Source organism: Crocodylus porosus, unplaced genomic scaffold, assembly GCF_001723895.1.
Source record: "Crocodylus porosus isolate Cpor-Errol unplaced genomic scaffold, CroPor_comp1, whole genome shotgun sequence".
Lineage (NCBI taxonomy): Eukaryota > Metazoa > Chordata > Crocodylia > Crocodylidae > Crocodylus > Crocodylus porosus.
In genome coordinates, this window is record NW_017728947.1 from 49,091,422 (window position 1) to 49,110,468 (window position 19,047).

At 45.9% G+C, this 19,047-nt stretch overlaps 1 protein-coding gene across 1 annotated transcript in view; it reads right to left on the reverse strand.

Moving 5' to 3' along the window:
- Positions 1-11,889, reverse strand: part of LOC109321144 (cytochrome c oxidase assembly protein COX16 homolog, mitochondrial) — a 79,534-nt gene extending 67,645 nt beyond the window's left edge. Inside the window, exon 1 of the mRNA XM_019551527.1 lies at positions 11,743-11,889. Within this exon, the coding sequence (XP_019407072.1) occupies positions 11,743-11,793 (51 nt within the window). The 5' untranslated portion in view covers positions 11,794-11,889. The remainder of the gene's footprint in view (positions 1-11,742) is intronic.
- Between the last annotated feature and the right edge of the window lie 7,158 nt (positions 11,890-19,047).

Sequence of the window (19,047 nt, forward strand, 5' to 3'; positions counted from 1 at the left end):
GACCCCAGCTGACTTCCTGCCCTTTGGGCAGGGGGCTGGACTCGATGATCTTCCGAGGTCCCTTCCAGCCCTGATGTCTATGAAATCTATGAAAACTTGAACAACGTGCTTTTCATCCCCTCATCCAAGTTGCCAATGAAGATATCGAACAGTGGGAGCCCAAAGACCGAGCCCTGGGAAACCCCACTGCCCACATCCCTCCAGGTCAAAAATGACCTGTCCACCACCACTCTCTGGGTGTGGCCCTCCAGCCAATTTGCAACCCATCTGACTGTGTAAGCGTCGACACCACAGTCGTCTAATTTTTTAATGAGGATGGGGTGAGAGACAATGTCGAAGGCCTTCCTAAAGTCCAGAAAGACTACATCCACTGTGACACCTGCGTCCAAGGCTTTTGAGACCTGGTTGTAGAAAGCAACCATGTTGGTCTGACAGGACCTGCCTCTAATAAACCCATGGTGATTGCCTCTAAGCATAATCTCCCCTGCTAGTCCCTTGCAGATGTGCTCAGCCTGACGAAAGGTGTTTGTGCCCAAAAGCTTGCAAAGAAGAATTTTATCCAACTATCTGAGTTGGTTTAATAAAAGATATCAGATTTACCAAAAGAATCTTGTCTTGAATAGAGCAGTGCACTTTGCAGGCATCACTGGTCCCAGAACAAAAAATTCTATTTCAACTCAAGCAACCAGAGGTCACTTGGACAATACAGAGCTGTGCAAGATGGGATTTTTAAGTAATGCAGGAAGTATCGCCATATTTATATGAATGGCTGCAGGCCATTTAATACAGCTCTGGCACTTGGGATACCCTGGCCTATCTATTGGCGAACATTCTGAAGTTTATTAAACATCCATTTCATAATGGGCTGGGAAGTTCAGGAAAGAAATTTAGTAGGAGTCAACCTCAGAACAACACTGAAAAGGCAACAACCCATATTTTCTGTAGTGTGAGCATTAGTGAAAATAGGCTTTTTCAACCAGACTGTTGTCATTTTGCATTATATACAGTGTTTGAACTGGTCAGCTGACAAGGGAATTTCACTCAGCAGCTGCAGCTGTTTGCTGTCGTAAGTCTAATGCAGCTTTATGTCAAAAATAGCATTACCCTGTTCTTGACAAGACTGAACCTTGCACCTTTCTATCGACTTCTGCTACCCTGAAATCATGGTTTCAAATGTAGGTAAGATTTACTGTGAACAGAGGTTGTATCATTCTGACAGAGGATGGGGACCTATGTGATTTAAGTTAGTTTCAATTCAGTTACCATGAGATTGATAACTATATTAGGAAACACAGGAAAAAAAACACACACCTCTCTCTGTCATCAAATGCATGGCCATGTTAAGACAGGGACTGCAGCCTGAATGAACTATCGAATCAGAAATAATCTCTTATTACTGCAGCTGGTCCTGCCTAAAGAGGTTTGAAATATAATGTATGGCTCAAAGGATGAGAAGCGAAAATGGGGAAGCCCAAGCTACTGGTATTGAGGCTGTATCTCTTCTGAAAATACACAGAGAACTTCAGTTTGACCGCCAGACTGGAATATTCTATTACCTTTAAAAACTCACCCATACAATACATGCATTTCTAAACAGAGTTGCAAGCTCATTCCAGCCTGGAGAATTGGCTCTTTCAGCAACGGTCTCCTTCCCCCTTTCCGTCAAACACTCATCCTACCACAAGAGCAGAGACTGACAGAGGGCAGCCAGGAATAAAAAAGAGAAAAACATGTAAATCCAAAAAAGGACAGGACACTTAGTTCCAAGAAAAATATCCAAAAATTCCAGATCTGAAATAATGAAGGACTAAGGAAAAACACTGTAGGTCAGCTAATTAGGGCAGCTGTGTTAATTTACCAGACTTGTACCAGACCTATACAAGCCAGAACCCATGGCACACTACTCAGATGTACATACATAAGCCTCTAGTTTGGCACCAGCTCTTCCAATGATGGCCTTGCATGAACCAGCTTCACACTACATTGTGGGTTCAAATGAACACAGCTGAACAAAGGGCAGAAGCAGAAAAGCAGCAGAGACTCTGTCTCCACACGTCTCATTCGGGTAGAAGAGACATGCCTAGAAGTACTGATCACAGGACAGCAACATTACATTATTTTTATGCTTTCTATGCAGCATGAGTATGCGAGTACATATACCTAATGGTTTGCCTACAAAACTGAGATGCTGGAATTTGGTTCTCATGGGCAGATATGAAGTCCTATTCATTTCAATCACTATGTTTCATAAGATACATTTTATTGTAAACAACAAAGTCACATAAGGCAATAAGTGCAATTTCCTCAACGGTTCTGCAGCTCACATTTTGGGAACTGTTAGAGAGACAATATAGGTCAGCATTAAGAAATGGATGAAATGCTATTGGTTTTTGTTGTAACAGTTTGGGAGCTGGTATGAGACAATGAGATAATTTTTAAGTCTCTTTATCCCCACCAAAAACTTTACTCAGTTTCAGAGTTTCCATTCTTCACTTGAAGCCAGATCCACCAAGGTCAATGGAAATCCAATATGCTCAGAGTATCACAGGACTGAATAAATTGCAGCATCAGACAATTCACAGAGTTCATGCAAACAAAAATTCCTCCTAACTGATTTCATAAAAGACCTTCCTGTGTCCTATTATTTAAACGCATTAGAAAAAATGGTGAACTCTTCAATCCATTAAGCAGTAAGACATTGTCCTCTTGGATGCTTATCTTGCAGGGATCCTATGATCCCAGCTGACTTCCTGCCCTTCGGTTGTGGGGCTGGACTCAATGATCTTCTGAGGTCCCTTCCAGCCCTAATGTCTATGAAATCTATGAAACACACAGCATGGCACAAAGGCAACTTCAGAATGTAGTTAAAAAACCCTTCTGAAACTCATGACCTGCTTTTCAACTACAGATGAAAGTAAATGCAAAACCAAACTGTCCTAAAGAGGTGTCTTAATCTAAGCAAACAGCCCATTGTCAGGAGCCTGGTAAGCCAGTGCCATTCCCTTGATGGTAGTGAGGACCATTATACTGTTCAAATATTGCTAGTATGTTCCTTCTAATTTGCACTCTGCTTCCTTCCCTGTCTGTGATACAGGTCAGTAGCATACATCTCATCTGGCTCCATGGGCCAGAAGAGAGGCACAGGGCTAGTCTGGAGCCACATCATCTGACCTGTGAGGCTGCAGGCCAGATGATATGGCTCCACAGGCCATATCTGGCCTGTAGGCCACCTCTGATATAGGCAAATGGAAGAGTCCCAATCAAAAAAAGCATATCCAATGGCAAAACATCAGTATACACAGCACATGTAGTGTCTGAGGCAGGATTAGAAAAATAAGAGGGTGCACCTGCAAGGTACCTCTACAAAGCATTTTTATTAAGGACAGGGAGAAACAGAGGAGCGGAAAGGAGACAGAAGAACCTAACTTTGTCAAGGTGAAACAGGCAACATTTCAGGATGTTGCAGGTCAGGACTTCTGAGTGCATTTCAGTGTATGAAATAAAAAGGCAGAATTCAAGCATTTAAATGCAGCCCGTCTACCTGCAAAGACTCAAGTTCAGACCCTCAGGATTCTGCTTTTCTCCTATAGTGTCTGATGATAACAGAACCAAGAGATGTGTCTTTGTAATGCTTACACAGCTTTAAGTGCTTTGAAAGTCACTGGCTGTAGCAGGACAACCCAGAGCCATGAACTTAAGTTTTGGCATGTATCACAAATGTAGGTGATGGTGATTATCAAACATTCACTTAAAAAAACCAGTCATTTGCTTGTAATGTTTAAGTCTAAGCATGTATCCTCCAAATCCTTTGGAATCGCAAACTGCATTTGTCTGAAAAGAACCCCTGCAATTCATTTTAAATGTGTTAATTACATTGGAGAAGTAACCTTACACGTTCTGTGTCTCAGAAGAATGATGTGATGCCAGATCCATTGGCAGTGGTGCCAAATAGCTTTGTTGGCACAGGATCATCTGGAAATATCAAAAGGAATGAGACACTGACAGTCACACCTCTTTTCAGCAAGATAATCTTGACTGTGGAATAAGGACTCAAAACTAGAACTCCCACTTTTTCTCCTCTCACAGGACAAAATGGAGAACGAAGTTGTAAGCGAGTCATATTCTCTCACTTCAGAACTGCGCCAGGTTATTCAGACCACAATATAGCTCCTACAATTTCCTACCACGTCCTGATGGAAAATGTATGTATAGGAGAATGAATGTTCTGGCTTGCCAGTCAGTCTGATCAAATCGTGGATTTTCTGCAGGGCTCCAACCTCTAACCTCTGCTATACTCTGCCCCTTTCCTCTCAGGTGGATGGTACTGTTCTTCATGGTGGTGAGTGGAGACTATTCCGCTCTCTCTCTCTCTCTCCATTCTTCAGTTTGCAATAGCTTGTTCTCTTTGTTCACCAGCCCCATTACTCTATGACCGCTCTCATCAAATCAAATAAAAATGATCTCCATTAAATCCCTCAGATTTCTTCCCCGGAAGGTCCCAGGACCTCCACCTTTGACCTCTTCAATTATCTTTTTCAGCGGCTTGGAGACAGCTTCACTCCCAACTTTAAATCAAATCTTTCTGCAAGTGGTTCTTCCCCTCCCCTTTTTTCTTCTATTATTCTCCCCCTCAATGCATAAGGATTTAAATCAAAGGTAGTGCTCCTTAGCTGGGTCCCTCTCTCCCTCTATTTCTTCATAACTCAAAATTTACAGGTACCTCCCTTAAGCTTCTTCTTCCTTTCCTGGGTCTACTCTGCCACAGGCAGCATGTCTCTGCTCGGTTCTTCATTCACTACCAGGACGCATGTTTCTTTTTACTGGCAGCTTCAGGAGTCTCCTTGGACTCCACTTCTGCCAGCAGACCGGTTTGCTTTTGTTCTCTCCCACTCCTTCCTTCCTCAGGGGTATCAGCTCAGGTTTCTGCGGGAATGGGATCTCTGTCCCTTCTCCTTATCTCCATTAACTTATCTTTCCAGGGCTAGAAATCAATCTGTCCTCGGGGCTTGCCCCAGTCTCCACAGATCCTGAGGGTCTGGTGCGCTGGGCTTCTTCTTTGGGGGTTTTCCCCCTCCTGTAGCCTCCAATCAGGTTTTCTTGCTGGGGATGCCAAATACTGAACTCTCCTTGGCATCCTCCTTTTAAACTGCCAGCCTCTTGCTACCAGCCATTCAGATCCAGGTTCCCAAAGCATGGGTTCTTGTGCTCCTGGAATTGCTGGCAGCTATGCTCCCATGAACATCTGAGCCATGCTGTATGTCCGGACCCAGTTGGGTAAGTTCTCCACCTGCAGGGCCGTTTCCACAGGAGTGTGGTAGGGGCTGTCCGTGACACACAACTGTCCTACAGATAAGCTGCAGGTGGTAAGGTAAGTATTCCTTGCATCTTTCATGAGAGAAAAGGGAAAGAGATGGACAGAAAAAAATACAAAAACAGGTAGAGTACCTGCTTGCATGAGCAGTATAACTTTCCTTCTCAGAACAGCAAGTCTTACAAGATACATCTGCAAGGACACTGGAGTTTATCCCAACATCTACACAGATGTTACCATCCTACTGCTTCAGGCCTATACACCCTGTAGCATTCAAGCTGTTAAATGTTTCATGCCAAGCTACATCACTCTCCCACATGCATACCTTTTTATGCCACGCATTGATAACATCATGTGTCAGGTTTGTACTTACAGAAAATGAAACTCACCGATTTGAGGAAAAATTGAATTTCATCCCTAGTCATTCCATTGATTTAGTAATTCCCACTCTACAGTCTGCTGGTATGGGTAAGAAGACACTCCCCCCTGTAGGGAATGTCTTACTGAAGACTACAGTGTAGGCAATGCACTCTCAAGCAGCACAACGCAGTGATACAAAAGGCAGTTCAAGTATTAGAAGCTGCAGAGCTGTGTAAGCTCGCCACTCTGCCCAGACTATGCAGCCCTGTTTCTCCACCCTAATTAGCCTGGGCAGAAGGTTATGTTAAGGCTGCTGCTAGTCCTGAAGCCAGCCTGTTTATTTCTACATAAAACAGCACTGAGCTCTGTAGACATACCAAAAGAGGCCAATTACCAATCTGAAGTTTTAAACATCACCAAACTCAGAAAACCTCTTCAAAATCCTAATACCATAACAGCCCTCAACAAACCCTAGGTAATGCAGGGAGGACAGGGGGGAAATCCTTGAAAATTTACCTTGAAAAGAGGCAAATAGACAATTTTGAATAAAGGCTTTTAATCTACATCATGGGTGTCAAACTCATCTCTACTCCCAGACCGGATCCAGGCCACAGGGATCAATCTGGACTGCAATAAAGCTCCTGGGCAGGATCCAGGTCTGGTGGCAGTAGTGGGCTGAGCAGCAGGAATTAACACAGCCATTTCTCACTTACCTGCCACTAACACATATGCCTATTAGGACTCTGTACCTGAGAATTCAACAGAAGGCCCCAGCCATGTATTCTTGGCCCTGTAAGAGCTCTGCAGGCTGGCTGACACCACTCCATGGGTTGGATATGGCCCTTAGAATGTGTTTGACACCCCCAGTATGTATAAAAAGATATTTAACCAGCTTCAACCCTGGTATTTTTCACTTTGAGATCTTCAGAAAGAGTGGCGCACACTTTGGTGTCAAATGAAGGACAAATCAGATGCACTTCCAGGCAGTTAACATTTTTTAACCAACTTTGACCTGTGCCCTGAGAAACGGCACTTGATACCCAACTGTTGGTCCACGAAAAGGTATCATGAAAAAACCTTTTCTCTCAGACATTTCTTGGCCCATAACAGCTACAACACTCCAGCCCTGCTTAAGCAACTCTACTACTCATGAAAAAGCTGACAGCTCTAAGGATCACAGTTCAGATCCAAAGGAGGATTTAGGTGCCCCAAATGTAACATAGGCATACTTAAGGAAACTAAGGTTCATGACTGCAACCCAAAAAACCCCTGTTCCTTTGGCCACTCAAACTTACTAAGCACCTCCCTCTGACCTGCAAATTTCAGAGGCACCTGCATGCATCTTTTCTGCATGCCCAGAACTGCCCCAGTCTGAGCAGATCAATACCTAGCTCCTGCTTAAGACTCACTGGGATCCAGAAAGTAGTAGCAGTGGTGTCTATGAATTCATCAGGAGGGTAAGCACCAGAGAGGGAAAAGAGCTTTCTACACAAAAACACAATGCTGATAAATGAACAATGTCAGCAAAGAAAATCAGGCTAGAAGTTAATCATCAGGAGTGAGGTTTTGAAAGAGTCTTTCCATAGAATGAATGAGGACAATAGACGTAAATATGAGAGGGAGCTTCATCAGTTTATTAAACTGATTAAATGACACAGTTGACTGCAATAGCACTAGGCCTGATGTTGGATGCCTTTTCCAGTCCAATATTCCTATTAGTTTTACAGCTGCTATTTTAACCTCTTTGAAATTCCTAAATGGTCATTGTGAGAAAGAGTAACTAAGAGTGCTTGCTTTACTTTCTTCATACCATTCTTTAGTGTATATACACTTCTGTCCGATCAAATCTTTGCCTTTTTTTTAAATCTTTGCCACTTCTTTAAGTAGTTAATCCTTTTTAACATACTCACAAGGAAGCTGTGCTTTGATTTTAGTATTTGCTTGCCTTCCCATGGACCCCTCTATTTCCAATGGTTTTGGGAAGAAAAGTAAGGGCAACACCGGACCCCTGCTAAACCAAATGGGACAACTGACAGCCGACACCCAGGACAAAGCCAACCTGCTTAATGGGTACTTCGTGTTGGTTTTTCATCTACCCAAAGGGGCCGCCCTGCCTATCATGGCCAGCAGCTCCCCACTCCGCCTGCTTCTCTTGTTCCCCCTCCGGTCCCTCAGTCCCCACCGTCACAGTGATGCTTCTGTCTGTGCAGAGCACTCTAGCTACCGTATTTTTCGGACCATAAGACGCACTTTTTTCCCCCCAAAAGTGGAGGGAAAACGAGGGTGCGTCTTATGGTCCAAAGGTGTGTGTCCCGGGGAGATGGGGCGGAGCTTGCCCGCGGAGGCGGCAGAGCCCGAGCGGGACACCCGCCGCTTGTTTATGCCGTGTCCCGGGGAGACGGGGTGGAGCTTGCCTGCGGAGGCGGCGGAGCCCGAGCGGGACATCCGCCGCTTGTTTACACTGGAAGCCGGCGCCCGTGCCGGTGGCCGGGAGCCGGCAATAAAAATGGCCAGCCGGAACAGACGGGGCAGGAGTCCAAAGGAGGGACTCGCTGCCGCGGAGACTGAGGCTCCAGGAGGGGAGCCTGCAGGCGGCTCCGCACCAGGCGGGAGCGCGGACCCGGCAGGGGGGGGCCGTCCGCCCCGGCGGAGAGAGGGACAGCAGCAGCAGCCAGACCCAGGACCCCGAGCGGAGAGTGGCGGATTGACCCAGAGGAGCCCGTCATGGCAGGAGAGACACACATAGTCTCTCCTGCCATAAAAACTAGGTGCGTCTTATGGTCCGAAAAATACGGTAGTTGTTTCAGTAAGCATTGTGATTGGCTGCCGAGACAACGAATCAGAATGCGAAAAAAGCATTACAGACAGACAGACATACAGACTAAAGCTTTTATAATATTAGAATTATCAGAATGAATGCCTGTTCCATTCATCACTCACCTTAATGTTCAGTTTGCTTCTATAACCACAGCTGGGCACAAGCCTTTCCATAAAACTGTTCACATTGTTACCATAATCCATCTTCTTATGTGTACGCTTAAAACAGTGTGTATAAAAAGCCATTATTTCTTCCACTATGCATTACACAGAATCCTCTACTGAACTTTATTTAGCTTTATGTTGTCCAACTGCATCACTTTGTTAGGTCCCTCTGGCATTCATTGATCTTTCTCTGATCTCAACTATACTAAACTGTTGCGTTATCTATAATTTTGGTACATAACTCATCTGAAACAAAAGCCCCTTCTTCCTCCATTTAAATGCACAGGCAGGATGTGAGACAAGTCTTTGCAGAGCCACAGCTCAACTGCAGCTAAAAAAGCCAAGGAAAAAGAAATCACACAAATCTCCATGATGAGGATTGGAAGGAACTCGTCTACGTCAGTAAGGACCAATTTCTGGCACATATGCCACAAATTAAGCCCCCAGTGCCATTCCAATCTTCAACCCCTAGGGCCCAACCCCTTGATACCCTTCCCCAGCTGCTCAGCTTTTGGCTCCCTGCCCTCTTCTTTCTGCCAAATATGCTACTCTGGCCAATCTGCTGTGTGCCACACAGAGAGGCTGCCCATGCCACTTGTGGCATGTGTCCTGCAGGTTGGCCACCCCTGGTCTACACAATTGATCCTTTCAACTGATTAATTTAACAACGCTTAGGTTTCTAAGAAAGTGCCCAAGAAGTTATTGAAGCATAAGGAAGTCCATTTGCAAGCACCTGGAGGACGAAAAGCTGATCACAAGCAGCCAGCATGGATTTACTAACAATGAATCATGCCAAACAAATCTGATCTCCTCCTCTTACAAAGTAACTACTTAGGTGGATGAAGGGAATGCTAGGGACGTAGTCTATCTGGAGTTCAGCAAGGCTTTTGGCAAAGTTCCACATGACCTTCTACATGGGCTGCACAAAACTACTATAAAGTCGATACACAACTGCCTCAATAACTGCAAGCAAAGTGTAATTATAAATGGATCCATGTCAGAATGTCAAGAGGTTTTGAGCAGAGTCCCATATGGGTCTGTCCCAGTGCTGTTCAATATGTATATGAGGGATCTGAATGCTGACCTAGAAACCTTCTTGAGTAAATGTGTAGATAACATGAAACTGGGAAGGATTCTGAACATGCTAGAGCATGGAAGTGCAATTCAGAAGGATCCTGACATATTGGAAAACTGGGCTGGAGCTAACAGGACGAAGGTCAAAAATGACAGGTGCAAGATGCTATTCCTCATGGAGAATAATCAAAAACAGAAGTACAAAATAGGTGACACCTCACTAGATGGCAGCACTACAGAGAAGGATCTGGGACTCTTGGTGTATCACAGACTCAATATACAAGTCTGCAGTGTGATGTAGCTGCACAAAAAGTGAATGAGGTTTTGGGATGCATCAACAGAAGCATTAGGTGCAAGACACAGGTAGTGACAGTGCCTCTCTACTTGGCACTGGTTAGGCCTCATCCAGAATATCACATGCAGTTTTGGGCTCCACATTTTAAAAAGGACATGGAAAAGTTACAGAGGGTTCAGAGGCAGTTGACAAAAATGACAAAGGGCTTGGAAGGCAAGCATTACAAAAATATGCTGTACAAAACAGACATGCTCAGCTTGTGGAAAAAGTACTTAAGGGGGACATGATAGCAGTCTTAAAATACTTGAACAGCTGCCATAAAGAAGATGGAAAACACCTTGTCTCTCTTTTTGCAAAGAACAGGACACATACTAATGGCCAAAAGTTGCAGCAAAGTAGGCTTAGATTGAATATCCTGAAAAAACTTCTTCACTGTTAGAACAGTGAGGCAGTGAAACAGACCGTCTAGAGATCAGGCCCAAGGACCACTCTACTCACATGCCTGATCCAGCACATGCAGCATCTTCCCAGGATGCTGGCCCAAACAAATGCCACAAGAGGCACAGCCCAAAATCGGCTCCAGCAAGTGCTGTAGCCAGCAGGTACATCAGGCACCGAGTAAGGGGCTGGTCCGGTGCAGCATCTGGGTCACCAGAGCAGTACAAGGGCCCCTTGAAGAAGAGCCACTGGTCAGAGGTGACCAGGAACGGTCAGAGATGATCTAGGTGTAGCCATGTCTGTGTTCTACTATGGGTATTCCTCATGCTTCTGCACTTTGCTGGTTGCCACAAGAAGCCAGGAGGAAATTCAACCCCTTCCCTCTCCTCTGCTGCTACATGTGTCAGGGATACTTTTAAGTCTCCCTCACAGGCACTGGGTGCTGGCTGCATCCAAGGCTGGCGACTCTGACTGGGCTGTGCCAACACTTCTGCTGGGACCTAAACCCACAGGTTCCCGACTGGAGAGTCCTGCCCCACGGCTCAGGATTCAACCTATCGCTGTACATAGGGTCAGGAAGGAAGTTTACCCCAGGTTCAGATTGGGAAGGACTAAGGGGATTCTACCTTCCTCTGCAGCAGGGAGCCTGGGTGTATAGTAACAACGCTGGCAGCAGGACATTGTGCCTCCCCTTCCCCGTGGCAGGCGAGGGTGTACATGTGATGCCGCGCTGGGGATGATCACGCAGCTCTGCTGGAGGCCCCACACTAGATTTGTGCAGGGTGCTTTGGAAGAGGATGATTCTGCCTCAGACAGCTGGTGGGACTAGGGGCCCGACTGCACGTTCAAAGCAGAGCGGGACAATGACTGGCTGCAGAGATGCTTTGCCGGTCCAAGCGCTACGGCTGTGGTGCTGGCGCTCTTGACAGCTAGGCAGTCATTTTAGTCCTGGGATATCACTGCTCAGCACCTCTGGCTGCATCTCAGTTTATTGCACTTGACTGACCAATGGCACCATATACCTTAACATGTGACAGACCAATGGTGCCATATACATAATGTGCGACAGGAGCGCTCTTAGGTGACCTCCCGAGGGCCCTTGAGCCCCACCGCTCCCAGCTCTGTGACTCCACGCCTGCCCAGCCCCTAGGGCATGTGGGGGGAGAGCCCAGTAGGGGGTAGGGAGAGGGAAGTGCGCACGGCCCCACAGTTGCCCCGGAAACAGGCCCGCAGGCCCCGCCCCTCCCGTGACGCAAGGCAGGCCGCCCCCGCCGATGCTCACCACCATGGGGATGCCATAGCGCAGCGTAACATTCCGCCGCAGCCACGCCATGCTGCGGCCGGACCCTTCCACCTGCCAGCTCTTCCGGGTTAGGCGGTCCGTCACGTACACGAACCCGGCCCGGCACAACGGCCCCGAGCACCTCGGTTCCGGTGCGCCCGCAGTGCAGGGTGGGGCGGGGCCGGGCCTGGCGCATGCACTCTCCGCTCGCGCGGCGGGGAGGGGGCGGAGCCTGCGCGCTGTTCAGCCGCTAGGGGGCGGGCGGCCCCCGCGCGTGCCGGAGTGGTACCGTGGCGCTTGCTGCGCGTTAGGTGGCTGATACAGCTCGCTGGTGAGTCGCGCAGCACATTTAGGCCGGACACATGCCCAGCAATTACCCCGCGATAAAAATGACTGCCCCACTATATAAAAAGAGCCCAGCAGCTATTAAGTCAGTGCCCCAAAACGTGTAACGACTCATCCCTGGCCCCTGTCCGGGCTCCGCTGCAAGGGGAGCAGGGCCCTTTCATTTCCCCGGGGTCAAAAAAGCCAGCATGAGCGTCACGCCTGGCGCTGTCCGAGGCGGGCCACAGGTCAAAAACGGGTTGAGAAGCGCTGCTCTGTGGTTCAGTTGCTGCAGCTACGGCAGCTCGTGTTGCAGCGTTGTCCTGGCGTGGGGCTGCCTTTCAGCAACCATCGCCAGCACGTGGCTGCCTTGCTACGTGCGGAAGAGCCCCACCTCCCAGGTGGGACTGGCTGCGACAATCCCCTTTCCTGCCAGTGCTCCCCACTCTGTGACACCCACCTCTGCAGGGCCAGGTTTGAGGCATCTGACCCTTTCTCCCCTTTCTGAATCACCATGGAGCAGTGACCTTGATTTCCCAGGATGCACCAATACAGACGCAGGCGGCAAAGTTGCCATCGAGGTGACGCTGGCGGAACTAGGATGGTTTGGACAGGGATGATCCTGCCTCAGCCAGGGTTGGACTCGATGGTCCCTGGAGATCCCTTCCAGCCCCGGCTTCTCTGTAGTTCTCTGAAATTTGCTCTGTACACAAATTTACCCACCTGATTTGTAACTTGGTAAAACAATTGCATTTCTGACCAATTACAAAACTGCAGTTTACCTCATAGTGCAGACTCAATGCTATAACTATTTACAGGCAAGGATCTTTGAGTAGATGTGACATCTTTTATTAGACCAACTGAGTAGTTGGGGAAAAGTTGTTAGCAAGCTTTCAGGTGCAATCCCCCTTCTTCAGGCATAGGGAGTCTCTGCTGTCTTCCCTTCTATGCCTTACTGAGAGAGACTAAGATAAAGTTACACTAAAACTCTGGATTCAAATATAAAAATATACCCAATCCATTCAGATTACATCCAGTCATTCTCTCCTTAATAAATCAAACAAACCTCCCTCATGCTGGACAATTGGGACTGAAAGCTCTGAATCAGCGCTTTACAAATGGTTGTAAAATTCTGAAAAAGCTCAGATCTAGGCCTGCCATCCCATAATGAGGAAAGCCTCAGTCTTGGGACTGTGTTGATCCGGGCAGAGTTTTGTAGGTTATGCTCATCTTGAATTAAGTCTCACTTTTATCTTGAGACTTGCCTGTCTACATTTCATTTGGGCAAGACTGGGAAAAAGAGCTCCTGTTTAGAAAGAACATGCGTCTGGGCTCATGTTTAGAAAGAAAAAGGATAAAAGAAAAAAAGATTTGTGTGGTGCATTTGGCCCTGAATATAAACTCTTTCCTGTATCTGCCCAGACAAGGCATAACCGCATTCTGAAATAAATCAATACAAAATATTTAATTTAAGCTCATCAAGCAAGTCGGACATTTTGCCTAATTCAGCTGCTACAACTGGATAATCTTAGTGTGCCTGGAGCTGTGAGAGCTGGAAGCTGCTAGTGGTACAGTAGTAGCTCTCTAAATTAGTTGAAGCTATTGATTAAATAAGGCCACTGAATATTTCACAGATTTTTCTGCTGCTTGCTATAACTGTGACTAAGGTGTTTGAATGAAGTTGTTCTGCACACACTAATGATTTAAGCCATCTAGGATTGCTTCCCTTACATTTCTTTCTTTAGTTGTCTGTCTGCTCTGAAATTCTCAGCTTTTGCTTAGATTGGGGGTGTCAAAGATCCAGCCTGCAGGTCAGATCCAGCCCATGGAACCCTAGCACTGACCAATGCTGGTCCCAGCCCTGGCCCCGCTCATTGCATGCAGCACTTGCACCAGCTCAGCCCTGCATATAGGCTCTGGGTCCAGACTGGGCCCCCAGACTGTCCCTGCATGCCAGTGCAAGCACCATCTGCATTGCGTGCCCTGTGCTGGCCCCATGTGCCACTTGCAACATGAGCTCTAGTTTAAGGCCAGTATTCAGGGCTGAACCGGGCACAAGTACCCACTGCATGCAGCACATGAGACTGATCCAGGGCATGCACTGTATGTGATATCCCACCAGACTGGCCTTGTACATTGGCTCCAGAACTAATTTTGACTAGGTCCACAGGGCCCATCCAGACTGGCCCTGTGGCTCAGTGAGTTCAATACTCTTAGGCTAGGACGAGCCCTAGCTTAGATTAGAAACTCTTTGGGGCAGGGACCACCTTGTTATTTTTTTTACAGCACCTTGCACAGTGAAGTTCTGATCCATAATAGAGCTCTGAGGCATTATCATAATGCTAGTAATAATAAAGCAACAATAGTCACTGATAACAATAGTAATATAGAGACAATTCACTGCTATTCTGTATTTCAGGAGACAAAGGAAATCTGAAGGCATCCAAGTATGGTACAATCAACAGTAAAGCTGTGGCCTATCTAATATTATTATTAGATAGCTGAGGCATATCTAATATTATTGAACACTGATAGAATGAAGGGCCTTCACTGAGGTCTGAACCTGTAATTTTGACCCAGGTAAAATTCCTGTTAGAAATCAAGGCAGTTTGTTGGAAGTTAAAGGCTCCTTTGGGGTTGGCAGAAAGAGAGAGAGAGAAAGTGAGTGATGTTGTCTATGTAACCCTGAGGCTGAGGAGGGCCTTGGTGCCACTAAATGGACAGATGGTTTGTCACAGAGAATCCCCTCAAGGAAATTCAAGAATCTCAAAGATGAAAGAAAGAGATGTTTCCTCCTACCCAGCATGTGCTCCACATGGGACCATTTCTGCCAAGCCTGCAATGATTCCTTAAGTAATTGCAGGGTGGGAGGGGGAGACTTGTTCAATACATAATGAAGAATATTCCTCTGAGAACTGTGATAGTGGCTACAGCTATCCTTGCAGTAATGACAACCCTATTGCATTCCCCAGTGAGACAGGGTGTCTGGTGAAATGAGGATTGTCCGCTTCAGCCTTGGTGACTTCGAAGGTCTGGCAGTCTGGAACCCGGACATGATTCTGCACTGTGCATACATGCTGTGTAATGAGCTCCAGGTGAAACATGTCGTGCCCATACATGTGGTTAATAATAACATCCCTCCAATTGTCTGTTTTATGCCGTTGAAGAAGAAAGGAAGGTTATACATGTGTATGTGACACAGAATATTACACTTTTTCATTAAACTTTCCTTTGTGCTTTGTAGGAAACGTCCAATAGCAGGACTCGGGCATGGCAATGTGGCGTTCAAATGCAGAGCTGGAAAACTGTGCTCAAATACTGACTAGCTCACAGATGAAATTAATTTAGTTTCTCCCCAAGTCTCTTCTCCCCCACCCCCGGAAATCATTCCTGCAGTTTAGTAGAATTTGTGGTCTAACTTCAGGTTGAACCAGCAGAGGGTACTGCAGGTCAGGACCAAGATATGCTGATAAAAATGAAGCTCAGGAGCATGATGCAATGCGTAGGTGATGCAACATAAAAGGCTTTCTTAGAGTGATATCTTTTATTGAACCAACTATGCACCTGGCATAAAGTTAAAGTTAGACAAGCTTTTGAATGCAAGACATTCTTTGTCAGGTCTTTGGTCACAGGAAGCACCTGGCACAGCATAGTGAGAAGCAACAGCTTATATTCAAAAGCTTGCCTGACTTTATCCCAACTATATAGTTGGTCCAATAAAAAGTATCGCCCTAACAAAGACTTGCCTCTTACATAATTTCTGGATCATCATGGCTACATCACTCTTACATTAGGCAATGCGACTGAAGACTGAGGTGCAGTTGCACAGGCTGGGGGAGGCAGAACTGGAAGATCAGAAAATGGCAGAGTTCAGAACTGTTGTGCAATGGGGGAAGAAACTTTCAAAGATCCCGCTTGCACTGTTCAATCCTGAAATCTGCATTGTTAGTCCCTCATTTGATGTTCAGAACTTGACCTTCCTCAGTCAAAGATCTAGTTAATGATATGAAAGGGATTTAAGTAGTTGGCCAAAGACAGCGTTAAGCTATGTGCATGCAGGCCCAACAGGCTTTTGTAGGTAAACCACACTTGTCCCTGAGGGCAAAATGTCTCCTGGAACTTTCCACCAAAGCTCCTTTATTTGTGCAGCCCTCCGGCTCCAGCTGTTGCCAGTGTTTTTCCTTTTTATCCTACGCTGGTCAACACATGGGCAAGGAATAGAAATAATAGATTTGTAATTGTTACAGCTGCCCCAAAAATAAATATGGCCTCTTATTTTGGCAAAGTACAGAGCTTATTTCACATTAAGAACCACAAATACATCATTTCTCTTAATAATTACTTGTGCATTTGCACACAACCCTTAACACCTAATGCAAATGCCACACATCCAATTGAATCGTCCAAAGGCATTGGAAAAACAGCAGCTCTTCCCAGGATCATGATTGTGGTGTGTCTGCTACAACAGCAATGGAATTCACTGTATGTCAATGGGTATGTCTAGATGAGTGCACACATCCAGCTTGAGCCAGATCATAGACATGTTTCTAGCTCTACAAACTGAACATACTGCACCTGCAGTTGTGTGCTGAACTGCTATTTTGCAGTGCAGTGGTGTTTTTTGACACTGGGAAATCCTGGTGTCAAAAAAACACCAGAAAAAAGCAGGGTGGCACTCATGGCAGCAGTGTGCTCCACCTGAAACTGGAGCATGGCCTGCCCATGCCATGCTCCAGTTGTTGGCCAGGCTCCGTGCATCTGGATCACTGCCACTAGAGCCCCAGGAGACCCCCAGAACCCCAGGTGCTGGCCCCAGCTTCCACTACCCAGCCCGGGACAACTTGCTATGTTCCACAAATATGTATCAGTGTTAGTTGCTCAGGGGAATACTTGTTCCTGCTCGTGGGGACATGCCCAATGGGTTTGAAAAAGATCAGTTAAAATTGGAAGGCTGACCAGTCTCTTACAAAGCATTTCAATGAGAAGTCAGACGAGCATCTTCTGAACACCTGGACAGTATCACAGCAATGCCAAATCATTATTTCCCTGCTTCACTTCATCAGCTAATTAAAATGCCAAGTGTGACACTTGGAAGACATTGACACAGAGGGATGGAGTAGGGATGAGGCTGCTGAAAGGAAAAGGCTGCCAGCTTGGGGCAATAAGCTGATATGCTTGAAAGGAGTAGGAGGCTCCGAAGCTGCTCGTCAGACCATGGAAGCCAGGAGGATGGTGTGGCAGCATCCACCATAATTTACAGACCCCAAGAAGTTAATCTAAATTTCAGTTGGAGAATGTAGTGTCCCATATGTAGGGCCCCAAACAAATCTAGCACCTGACAAAGCAAAGAAGAGAGTACTAATAAGTAACAGCATGACAGGGAGTTACTATGCCAGAGCTAAATTTTGCCCCTCATCTTATGTGCCTGCTAAATGCCATATCCCTCAGTGGAACTATATAAAATTACAGTGGAAGGGTCTTGAATCACTAAGGGAACATTAACCACAAGAAACAGTGCTGCAATTCACTGAATGAATTGAAGTAGTCCTCTCTCTTAGCCAAGTCAGGAACATGGTGGAAGTGCAGAACTCTTAATTTTCCTGAACAAAGCATGGATTATGATACATACTACACTGAAAAGCAATGCTAAGTGTTATTTTGATTTTGTGGTCACCACATTATCCTAGAAATAGTTCCTAGTCTAATTGAATGATTGAACCGATTTGCAGATTATAAACACTAAGGTAGAGAGGGAGAAAATTGGGAACTGCTAAACAGCATCACTAGAAGTGATGGGTTGAAAGTGAGCACAAGAAAAACTTAGTCTGAATAGCAAAAGCACTGACAACAAGACAGATTGAATAGTGCCCATGGGAAATGATAGAAGTCACTTTGCTTGGGTTCTTTAAACCAGACAATCCCCTGGTGATCATCCTGTAGGAAACAATGCTGCCATACCTTGGATGGCTTATACATCCATCTCTAGTATTAGCAATTCTTTAGCAGACTAATGTCTTGAAACTGCATGGTCATTGAGGTACTTACTGTAAATGCTACACATCTGCTTGGCTGGAACTGTTGTCCTCACAAGCGCTGCTGTTTCTAGAACTTGCCAACTATGCAAAGGCAATATGGACCTGATTTTCAGAATCCTTCAGCACTCACCACCCCAATGGAAAATAGTGAGAGGTACACATCCTCAGCACCTCTGAAACCAGCCTCTCTGTGTCACTTTTCACTGTACAGTACTGTCCCAACACACTGGCACAAAATTCAGGAAATAACAGGCTGTAAAAGCAGAGTTGTTTCTTTCTATGTCCTCTAAGTGTTTGAGAACTCCAAGTTTCTCCATTCTTGAATTCCGTATAGAGAAATGGCCAGGTGCCTCCCAAAAGAAAAGTCTCCCCAGATCAGAAGAACTGGCATTATTGAAATGCTATTGAGAGAAGATTCTGTTTACAACTTAACTCTTTTCTTCTTTCCTGGACTCTCCCTAAAGGAAACATGTTTGCACAAATCACAAATATTATTATTCTAGCATTAGTTTAACCTCACCTTTAACTCCCACTATCTCATCTGTGCCGGTCTAGATCCTCTGTAAGAGAAATCACCTGCAGCTGCTGGTGCCCAAGTGCAGTGATAGTTCCTCCCCCTATCTGAAAGGGGAATCTCAAGGTATTTAGGTCCCAACATTAAAGTTATAGAATTTAAAAAATAAATAATGGGACAAGGGGCAATGAAACATATTCTATTCCCTCTACCCACTTCCAAATATCTCCATGTACTTCAGTGAAAATTGCTTGTCTTCAAAACTCCACCCAGTGTTAGGAACCCAAAAAAGCAGCAGCAAGGCATACAGGAAAAATAGAAAGTGAAAGCAATTAGAAACAGAAAGTGACACACCAACCAGCCTAATTTCACTCTCTGAAAGGTAAGGATAGTGCCCACAACAAACAAACTTCACCATAGAAGAACAGTAAA